Source organism: Choristoneura fumiferana, chromosome 25 (assembly GCF_025370935.1).
Source record: "Choristoneura fumiferana chromosome 25, NRCan_CFum_1, whole genome shotgun sequence".
In the NCBI taxonomy this organism is placed as follows: Eukaryota; Metazoa; Arthropoda; class Insecta; order Lepidoptera; family Tortricidae; genus Choristoneura; species Choristoneura fumiferana.
The window spans coordinates 2,732,390-2,743,471 of record NC_133496.1 but is presented as its reverse complement, the minus strand read 5'-3'; the positions used below and the strand labels follow the sequence as shown (position 1 = coordinate 2,743,471).

Genomic DNA, 11,082 nt, shown 5'->3' with positions numbered 1-11,082 from the left:
CCGCACATGAAAAAACTCAGAGGTGCGAACCGGGGTTCGAACCCACGGCCCTCTGCTTGAGAGGCGATAGGTCAAACCACTAGGCCACCACGGCACCTATACCGAATTTCATTTAAATCAGTTCAGCAGTTTTTGACGTGAAAAGGTACAAACAAACCTTCAGACTTTAAACTGTCGCATTTTATATGTGGGATGCGTAAATATGTTTATAGTACGGAGTCTACGGAGTGCCCCCTTGGTCAGGTCAGTTTGTGGCTATCGCCTTCAATGTCACTTCCGGTAAGTACTTAGCCTACTTCGCGACAGGTGGCGCCAAGGACGAACTGCGTACCTTCAGAGCACAAACAATCATTTTCACACCGCCCAACACACCTCTATTTGAATGACTGTAAAATTTAAAACCACCTGAATCGACAGCAAAAGAAAGAAGTTCAATTACAAACTTAGAAACATCCCTTAAAATAGATCTTCTGATTTTGTAAATAAGATTACTTTTCGACTGATTGAAGCGTATTGACAGTTGTGACGACATTTTTTTAAATTCAATAGTGCGGGTAGTTTCGCTTTTATTGTATTGTGGTACGGTCGTGTTTGGTATGTCGGGTATGTATTAAAGTTTGTTGAACGAAGAATGGTCGTGCGTGAACGTGCAATTCTATTTGTGGACAATAGATGCACTAGATTGGGCTGGTGACACAGTTTGGTTAACTTTCAAATCATGGTTAGAACTAGTTTTAACTGACGGTTAAGGATATTACAGACCTAGTGATTAATTAGTTTTTAGTGAATAAGTTCGTATTTAAGGTCTACTGTATTCAAATATTGCAAGTTCAATTCGACCAACTCCCAGTGTTAGATGTAAATTAAATAAATAAATATAAATGTAAATATCACGGGACAATTCACACCAATTGACCTAGTCCCAAAGTAAGCTTAGCAAAGCTTGTGTTAAAATTGTGTGACATTACAATAATCTGGTAGTGACATCCTGGTAGTCCGGCCAGGATCGTCTCCGCAGGACGGAACTCTTCAAAGGTTAATGGCATCGACTTGAAATTTGGTAGGTATGCAAATGTACTTTGGGTGGCGATGCAACTACAGTCAACAAAATGTTTTTTACCAAAAACTTATTAAAAATTGAATTGAACCATATTTAACCAGTACTTATCCAAACTACCAGTACCACCGGCCTTCATTAGATAAAAGGCCGTCTTGTCTCTCAATGAAAGCCTGGCCCAAATTAGTCCAATCCATTTAATAGTAGTAATAGATAACTCTTTACGTAACGCTTATTACATGGTCATCCTTGATGGCCTTAACTGTCGCGCTCAGAAACGTCGATTTAATTTACTTTGTTTTCATAGTTCGGTAAATAGTAATTATTATCTTTTTACGAGCTGGGCGTTTTGCTTCAGATTGAAAATTCATTTGGACCAGTCCGGTCCAGCCAGTAATTACAGTCAACAAAAAGTACAGCCAGCAAAAAAGCTTTATTAAAAATGGGTTTTTAACAAAAACTTACATATGTCTATTTAACTTGCCCAGCTTGTTGGGTCAAATCTTACAAGTGCATTTTGACAATTAATGGTCAGATTGTTTTGAAATTTGGTACTTACACAATATTAAAAACTTATAATAATAATAATATTAAAGAGAAATCATCATCATCATCATCATCAGCCCGAAGACGTCCACTGCTGGACAAAGGCCTCCCCCTTAGAACGCCACAATGAACGACAACTTGCCACTTGCATCCACCGGTTTCCCGCTACTCTCACGATGTCGTCAGTCCACCTGGTGGGAGGCCTGCCAACGCTTCGTCTTCCGGTTCGTGGTCGCCACTCGAGGACTTTTCTCCCCAACGGTTATCTGTTCTTCGAGCGATGTGGCCTGCCCATTGCCACTTCAATTTGCATATTTTTCCAGCTATGTCAGTGACTTTAGTTCTTCGACGAATTTCCGTATTCCGGATTCTATCGCGCAAAGAAACTCCAAGCATAGCTCTCTCCATAGCTCGTTGCGTGACTTTGAGCCTCTCTAAGAGGCCAACAGTTAAGGACCACGTCTCAGCGCCATAAGTCATCACTGGCAACACACACTGGTCGAAGACTCTAGTCTTCAGGCACTGCGGAATATTGGACGAGAAGACATCACGAAGTTTCCCGAACGCTGCCCATCCGAGTTGGATTCTTCGGGCGACCTCTTTGTTGAAGTTGGACCTACCCAACTGGACAACTTGTCCCAGGTAAACATAGTGGTCAACAACTTCGAGTACATCGTTCCCAACGATAACCGGCACGGGTGTGACATGGACATTTGACATGATTTTAGTCTTGTCCATGTTCATCTTAAGACCCACCTGTTGGGAGACGATACTGAGGTCACTGAGCATAGTATTGAGCCCCTCCAGCGACTCCGCCATTATGACTATATCATCGGCAAAACGAAGATGGGTGATGTACTCGCCGTTGATATTGATGCCGAACCTGTTCCAGTCCAAGAGCTTGAAAACGTCCTCCAACGCATTTGTGAACAGTTTCGGAGAAATAACGTCTCCCTGTCTCACACCTCGCTGCAGTTGGATTGGTTGTGTACTCTCGTCCTGCAACCGGATCGACATAGTGGCGCTGCTGTACAAACTCTTTAACACCTCGATGTATCTATAGTCAATATGGCATCGCTGAAGGGACTGCAGTACAGCCCAGGTCTCGATTGAATCGAAGGCTTTTTCATAGTCCACAAACGCTAAACATAGTGGCCGATTATACTCCTCGGTCTTCTGTATAATCTGGCGGAGCGTGTGAATGTGGTCTATGGTGCTAAAGCCTTTACGGAATCCAGCTTGTTCGGGAGGCTGGAAATCATCAAATCTTCGCTCGAGACGATTCGTAATGACCCTCGAAAACAACTTGTATACATGACTCAGGAGTGAGATGGGTCTATAGTTCTTCAATAAGGTATTGTCGCCTTTTTTGAAGAAGAGCACCACCACACTCCTGTGCCATGCTTCCGGCGTGGTACCCTCGAGTATGACGGAATTAAATAACCTCTGGAGGACTACAAGTACCGGTTTACCACCCGCTCTCAGAAGTTCTGTCGTGATTCCGTCATCCCCCGGAGCCTTGTTGTTTTTAAGTTGTTTGAGAGCCACTCTAATCTCGTACAGGCTGATATCTGGGATGTCTTCAGTGTAATGACGGGTTAGTTTAGCTCTGGTATCTTGAGCTGCACCTACAACGGGCTTCTGTGTCGAGGCATATAACTGTTCGTAAAACCTTTCAAGCTCTCTCAACAACTCCGGTTTCGATGAGATGATACTGCCATCGTCGATCTTCAACTTAGTCATTTGGCTTTTCCCAATAGACGAATTCTTTGCAAACACTTTAGAGCCCTGGTTCCGCTCAATTGCTTCCTTAATACGTGCAGTATTAAAGGCACGCACATCGTGTCGCATGGATTTTGAGATTCGCCTATTAAGTCTGCCATATTCCGACATGTCAGTTGAAGATTGCAGCCTCATCTCGTTCCGAAGTTCCATTAATTTAATGGTTTCATTGGAGAGCTTCTGAGGTCTTTTCCGGCGCGGAGTCTTGAAGAACTGGGACCCCACGGCCTGAACAGTTTCTACCAGCCCGTTGTTGATCTCGTCCGCTGTTTTGCATTCGGCTAGGCACTGGAAGCGATTATGCAATAAGAGTTGAAAGCTTTCGGGGTTCTGGATTTGGGCAGGACAAGGACGGAGCGTGGACTTCACAAGACGTGACCGTTCTAGCTTCACATTAATATTCAGTGTGCCTCTGACAATACGATGATCACTTCCGGTTTTCACCCTGTTGATCACAGAGACATCACTGAATATTCGCTTCTTGGTCGTCATAATGAAGTCAATCTCATTTCTGACTGAACCATCGGGGCCGATCCACGTCCACTTCCTGGATGGTCGCTTCTGGAAAAAGGAGTTCATTACGTAGAGCTCCTCCTTCTCCAAGAAGTCGACCAGCCGCTGGCCCCTTTGGTTCCGCTGCCCATAACCGTACGGCCCCACTCTCAACTCATCGCCATTCTGAGTGCCCACCTTAGCATTGAAGTCCCCCATAACAACGGTGAAGTATGTCTCGGAGGAATGTATGGCTTGAGAGATTTCTTCATACATAGCCTCTACTTCATCGTCAGGGTGTGTCGAGGTTGGCGCATACACCTGGATAACCTTCAACGAATACCTATCGGTGATTCTGAGTATCAGGTATGCTACCCTGCTCGACACACTATCGACTTTTACCACGTTATTAATGAGGGACTTGCGGACGAGAAACCCGACACCACCCTGAGACTTTCGGTCTCCTTCCCGGAAGAAGAGCATGTTGCCAGACTCCAGGATTATCGTATCCTGCCCCTTTCGTCGGACTTCCGATAATCCCATGATGTCCCAACGCAAACTACTCAATTCTTCCTCCAGCTCAATGATTTTCTCATCTGTCCTCAGCGTGCGAATGTTGTGCGTGGCCAGGGCCAATGTCCGGTGGGGATGGTAGCGAGGAGTCACCCGGAGATTCTTCGCACCCCTTGCTCCTCCGTTACCTGGCCCGCTACCAAGGCCAGGGATAAAGGAGCTGCCGGGGACTAGGGGCCGCGGCTTATTTGTACCTATCATTTTTTTTTTGGGGGGGGGGGGTTGCCATAATCCCCACGCTTGGCAGGCGGCTTGGGGATCGCAGTGTTTGCTGATGGTTTACGCAGAAGACGCTGCTGCCCGTCTTCTGGATTTTTCCCTTAGTCGCCTTCTACGACACCCAACGGAATGAGATGGGGGGGAGCTATTCTTGTCCGGCCACCCCACGAACAAAAGAAAACACATATTAAGTTAAATTATATATTAATTATTTAGAAGCCTCTAGAGGTGTCCCACTGCTGGGCAAAGGCCTCCCCCATGTCCTCCACTCTACCCGTACTTGGGCGATCTCTGACCAGCTGCGAAGAAAGGCGTCCAGATCGTCCCGCCATCGACGTCTGGGTCTGCCACGCCGCCGAAGTCCGTTTTGTGGTATCCAGTCTGTGGCTATTTTAGCCCACCTATTGGGTTCCATATACGGCTGACGTGGCCTGCTCAGTCCCATTTCAGCCTGGCAGTCTTGACTTATAAAATTATTAATTATGGCAGGTGCCCAAGAGGCTGGCAGCATTCCCTCGTTGAATGGCGATGGCGATTCGTTGAGAGAGATAGCTGCCAGCCCTTTGGTCTCCAGTAGTGTCGACCAGTAGGGCTACTACGAAACTCGAAACTCGAAGTTCGTGTCGTGCGGTGCGGTCCCTCTGACATACGAGAGCGTGAGGGACTGTCGAGTTTTGAGTTTCGTAGTAGCCCTGCTGGTGCTTTTGCAGTTATTAATAAATTCCGCCGGACCCAAGGACCCAGGGTCTCAAATCCGGCAGCAATGAAATTGTATGCTGAACCGATACCCTGGTATTTTAATACCTGCCCTCCTCGGTCGCTTCAGCCGCTGCGCCAGCTTTTTATGTTGTACTGTACCCTGGAGTTGTGAAGGGGCAAAAATAGCTGGATTTGTGTGACATTTCATTTTCAATCTCAGTAAAAGCAAAAAAAAAGGTTTTTTTTAATCATTTTAATGATTTGATTATCTACTAAACGCTGATGTAAGTATATGCAAAAATAATATTATTTAATAATACCATGTTCTTATGCAGATAAACGCTTATTATAGTAGTCCGCCGCTAAGAAGTCAATCCTGACACCTGTCATCCTGGTACAGGTTGTTATCAGATTGACTAATAATTTTTTTACAATGGCAACCCCGTAGCCTTATCGTAGACACTTCAAAGAAGCTTCGGCGTAAAAACCAACTTTAATGTGCTGAACTTCCGTTATCTCGTTCTGTAAGCCACCACCAGTCAATATATTTTCAATTGAAGGCCCCCAGAAATGGTGACCGTTGTGGCTATGTTTAAAATTAACAGCAACATTTCCTCTCAATTTTGCCGCGTATACGACCTCTATTTCGAAATAGCCGCGGTTGGCTGAAAGCACAGCTGTCACAGACTGGCCTGGCTTCAGTTCCGTTTCTCACACACCACTAGTTGTCCCGATAGTTATCGATTCGGCCTTCTCTTCGCTCTTCCCGTAACTAGAGGTGTACGTCAGTCCCGTAGTACCGGATATTTCGCGACTAATATATTCAAATCGTATTCAATTTCTTGGGAAATCGAAACTTCTTGATTCCTCGTCCAGCTGGTTGTCACTGTATTTTCAACCGTTTGGCTTATTCCTGTGCTGACTTTTACGGTTATGTTCGATGGATTTTCGAAATCGTGAGCTAATACCACGACAGGTTTCGATACAATATCGTGCACTCTAGCGGACTTCACTGTTAACACTCTTGTAACTTGTTCCCAGTTATATTTTTTGTATAAATCACCCCAAGGGGTGGGCGATTTTAAATAAAAATTGCTTGGTTTCCTTCCGAAGTGAGTTTTGATGGCTTCTTTGAAAATGTGACTATTTAAACGAAATCGCATGACTTCTTGAGCATTTATCACGTCCACGTCAGCACCAGTATATGTAATAGATACGTTTTTCACGTTAGAGTCAGTCTTTACATCTATTGATATTTTAGCGGACACTGTTTTGATAACTATAATGGTTATGACATAAAGCACAGTTTTAATTTCCATTATTCCACAGTAAATTATGGTCCCAGTAAGTAAAATGATATTAAGTAAATGAATAGTGGACTCTTTGAAATCTTAAATGAATGATAATATTAAGATATTTTGGCGATGTTCATAATCTTTGGCCTAGTTATCGTTTAAAAAAACATTAACAGGAAAACATACAGATAACTGATATTTTTGTGGCATTTACAGCGATTCATGGAAACATACTAGCGTATCATTTGGAATCTGTTAATAAAACTAGTGAAGCAGCTCAACAGCACAATCGATGGATAATATCATTGATATTATTTGTAGTTCAAGTCTCTCGCACTCGCAGTATGCGCTTGGTGGTTTTTTTTAAGACTATAAATAATGCAAAAATAGTTTAAATTAAATGATGAAAAACAGGTTTTTAGATTAAAATATATTTTCGCATACAAAAATAGTAGGTATAGGTAAGTGACAGGTATAGATTATGCAATTAATATACTAAATAGACTATCAAAAGATCAAAACTTATAAAAGGAATAATAAATTGGTATCAACAATGCAACAAACGAACAAACATGTGGTGTGTGTAAAGAATATTAACATAATCTTGACCTTCTCCGCTTTTGTGATAACTCGGGTCCAGTTAAATAAACAAACATATTTATCTATTCTAATAAAATATTTCTTCAACTGTTTGTCTGTTGGTCTGTAACTATAGCTAAGCGTAAACACCACTGCTTATATAAAACGATGACGTGACGTTTACGGCGTGTCACTGCGCAGCAATTTTATAAGCAGCGCTGTGGCTGAAGAGTAGGCAGAAGAGTAGGAGTTCTGTACGAATCTGCTTGTGAATCTGTGTTGGTCTAGTTTTAATATTAGAAATAATCTTGCGAATAAAAGATCAGCACAACTTTGACATGACTTTTATATATAACGTTTCCTTGACATAGAACAGAAAAAGACAAACCATAGACAAACATAAATCGAAACAAACCTATTAGCACAATAAAATAATCTAACACTCCTCCTCGATTATAAATGTAATGATTTAAATCTGAACATTTACAATCGCACTATAACGGCTGCAAAGTAAATAACATTAAATGTATAGCATTCGCTAAAGTAATAAAACTGTAAAAGAAATAGTGTCTATCATTAACACATTAATTATACTAGCTCCTCCTTAATTTGGAACGCATATTCTTATAAAAGTAATAAGAAATATAATATATATATTAACTAGTGTACAGACAACAAATTCCTGTTATGAGTAAATTTTTCTGCAGACAATATCTTAGTAAACATATCAGCTGCATTATTATATGAGTCGACATGGTATAAAGCAATGGTTTTATTTCTAATTAAATCTTTGACAAAGTGATATTTAATATCAATATGCTTTGCACGTTTGCTATTTTCATAGCTATTTGACATGGCAATAGCTCCCATGTTGTCTACATAAACTATAGGTATCAAACACTCACCAAAGTCTCTCGCTAGTCCTTTGATGTTTATTACCTCACTGCACGTAGTTGCCAGTGCTATATATTCTGCTTCGGCTGTAGAAAGCGCGACGCTATTCTGTTTCCGTGAAAACCATCCAATGACATTTCCACAATACATTATCACACATCCACTCATACTTTTCCTGTCTATTTTCTGACTTGCCCAATCGGCATCTGAGTAGGCTTCGATAGTGTAACTGTCACTATCTTTCTTGTAGTTCAGTCCATAATCTTTCGTTTGTTTCATATATCTCAGAATCCTTTTCGCTTGTTTCCAGCATTCAATATTCGGTTTATCTAAAAATTGACTTAAGTAGGATACTGCATAACTGATATCCGGCCTTGACACTGTTGCTAAAAACATTAAGCTCCCAATTATTTCTCTGTACGGAACATCTATTACTTCAGTAGTTTCTGTTATTTGTATATCCTTTTCCATAGGTGTCTTAACTCCATTGCATTCAGTCATATTAAATTTCTCTAACATTTTTTTCTATTTGTTTGCTTTGATTTATTTTCATTCCATTTTCATCTCTAGTAATTTCCATTCCAAGAAATTTGTTAATCATTCCCAAGTCTTTTGCATTAAATTCTTGAAATAACATCATCTTTACTTTCTTTATTTCTTCCTCTTCTCCTGTCAGCAGTATGTCATCGACAAATACTAAAAACCATACTTTGCTGTTATAATATAAGCAAAAATCATGTTGAGACCTTTTTAGTCCCACGTTGTTTAATAAGAAATCATTAAGCCTTTCATTCCAGCATTTTGGACTTTCTTTCAATCCGTATAAGCTTCTTTTTAACTTCAATATTTTATTCTTCTCAACCTTTACTCCTTTCGGTACTTTTATATATACTTCATTTTCCAACACTCCATTCAAAAAAGCTGTAGGTATATCTAATTGACATATACCATAATTCTTTCTTACTGCATGTGCTAACAGCATTCTAATTGTATTCATCCTTGCTACCGGTGAATAATTGTTTCCGAAATAGCTCTCCTTTTGCTGAAAACCTTTTGCTACTAATCTAGCCTTCTTTAGTCCGTTTTCTTTAGTCCTAAACACCCATTTCGTATCAATTGCCTTTTTGCCTTTAGCTTCTACTGCTTCCCAGGTTTGTAATTTTTCTAGTGAATTAATTTCTTTTTGTATTGCTTCTTCCCATTCCTTGTCTTTAATCGCTTCTTCATAAACTACAGGATCTTCTGAACTTATTAAACAGTATGCCATGTAAACTTCATAGTCATTCAAATGTTTTGGTTTATTTATTTTTCTTCCTGATCTTGTATTATCAATCATATCATTTGAACATAAATGAAATATGTCTTCTTCTGTTGTAGTATTAATTTCACTTCCATTATTTTCTTCCTCATTACGTCTGTTTATATTTTCATTATTTGTCTCGATTCCAATATTTTCATTTTCATTCTCATTTACTGATGTTTTTCCATTATTTATTTCGACTTCTTCTTCTTCATCATCATTATTTATATACGGTAAGAACTTAGTCTGTTTTACTTCTGTCTTTTCATTTTTGTATACAATTTCGTTTTCATTAAATTTTACATCTGTAGATATAATTACTTTATTCGCTGTTGGATCATATAGTCTATATCCCGAGCCAGAGTATCCAACCATTATTAACTTCTTAGCTCTTGGCTCTAACTTTCTTGGTTTAGGTAATGTGACAGCCCATGCTTGGCTGCCGAAAACTCTCAGTTTTGACAAGTTATTATGACCATGCCATAACATTAATGGTGTTTTTCCATTTAATGCTGCAGTCGGACTTCTATTTATCTCATATGCAGATGTCATTACTGCTTCGCTCCATAATTCTTTCGGTAATTTAGTCTCAATTAGTTTTGTTCTCACTTTATTTAATATTGTACGGTTCATTCTCTCTGAAGTTCCATTTTGCTGGGGCGTGTAGGGAGTTGTATATTCTATTTGTATTCCCTTATTTGTACAGTAATTTTTGAAGTTGTTTGAATTAAATTCGCCCCCATTATCTAGTCTTAATCTTTTTGTTTTTAGTCCGAATTGTGTTCTTATAAGCTTTATGTAGTTTATTATATTGCTTTCAGCTTCATCTTTAGTTTTCAGTAAACGTACCACAAGGTAATGTGAATAGTCATCAATAAGTACTTGAAAGTATTTAAAGCCATATATGCTAGTTGGTTCTATCGGTCCACATATGTCGGAATGTATTAAATCTCCAATTTGTTTACTGTTGCTTTTCTGATAATAGAAGCTTCTCCTTGTGCTTTTTCCTTCAATACAGGTATCGCATATCTTCTCTGGTACAGGTAAGTTTAAAAGTTTCAAATCATTGTAGTTTATATGACCAAGTCTTTTGTGCCATATATCGCTGTTGCTGTTTGCAATATGAGCTTCTTCAATATTTAAGTCAAGTTTCAGTGTGTACAAGTTATTACTTTTATTACCTTTAATACATATGTTTTCTTTCCGTATTGTAACATTGTTGTTAGTAAAAGTGATGTTAAAACCTTTTTCTGTTAGCTTGTTAATGGATAATAAATTATGTCGCAATCCATCTACTAGTAATACTTCAATTTCAATTTGTAATGGTCGTGAACATTGGTAATCAACTGTTAAGATGCCTTTTCTTCGAGCAATTAGGACCTGTCCATTTGCTATTTGTATTTTTATTGGTGTTGATAGTTCTGTTATATTAGTTATATATTTTTCACATTCTTTCTTTACCATATGGTTTGTTGCACCTGAATCTAATATGAAATTATCTGTATTTTCAATTGCGGCCATTGCTATAAATGATAATTTATCTTTCGAGTTGTGTGGGCTTTGACTTTGACCTCTATATGTACCTCTGTATGCTCTTCCTCGGTATGATCTTCCTCTATATGAGTTTTGGCCTCTATGCACAGTAC

At 39.7% G+C, this 11,082-nt stretch overlaps 1 protein-coding gene and 1 long non-coding RNA gene across 2 annotated transcripts in view; one reads left to right on the top strand and one right to left on the bottom strand.

Annotated features, from left to right (window-relative positions):
- The window catches only part of LOC141442508 (uncharacterized), a 4,624-nt gene extending 4,272 nt beyond the window's left edge, over positions 1-352 (bottom strand). The window contains exon 1 of the mRNA XM_074107529.1: positions 332-352. Coding sequence (XP_073963630.1) covers positions 332-352 — 21 coding nt within the window. The remainder of the gene's footprint in view (positions 1-331) is intronic.
- LOC141442109 (uncharacterized) overlaps positions 1-11,082 on the top strand; it is a 59,220-nt gene that overhangs the window by 13,809 nt on the left and 34,329 nt on the right. The window lies entirely within an intron of this gene.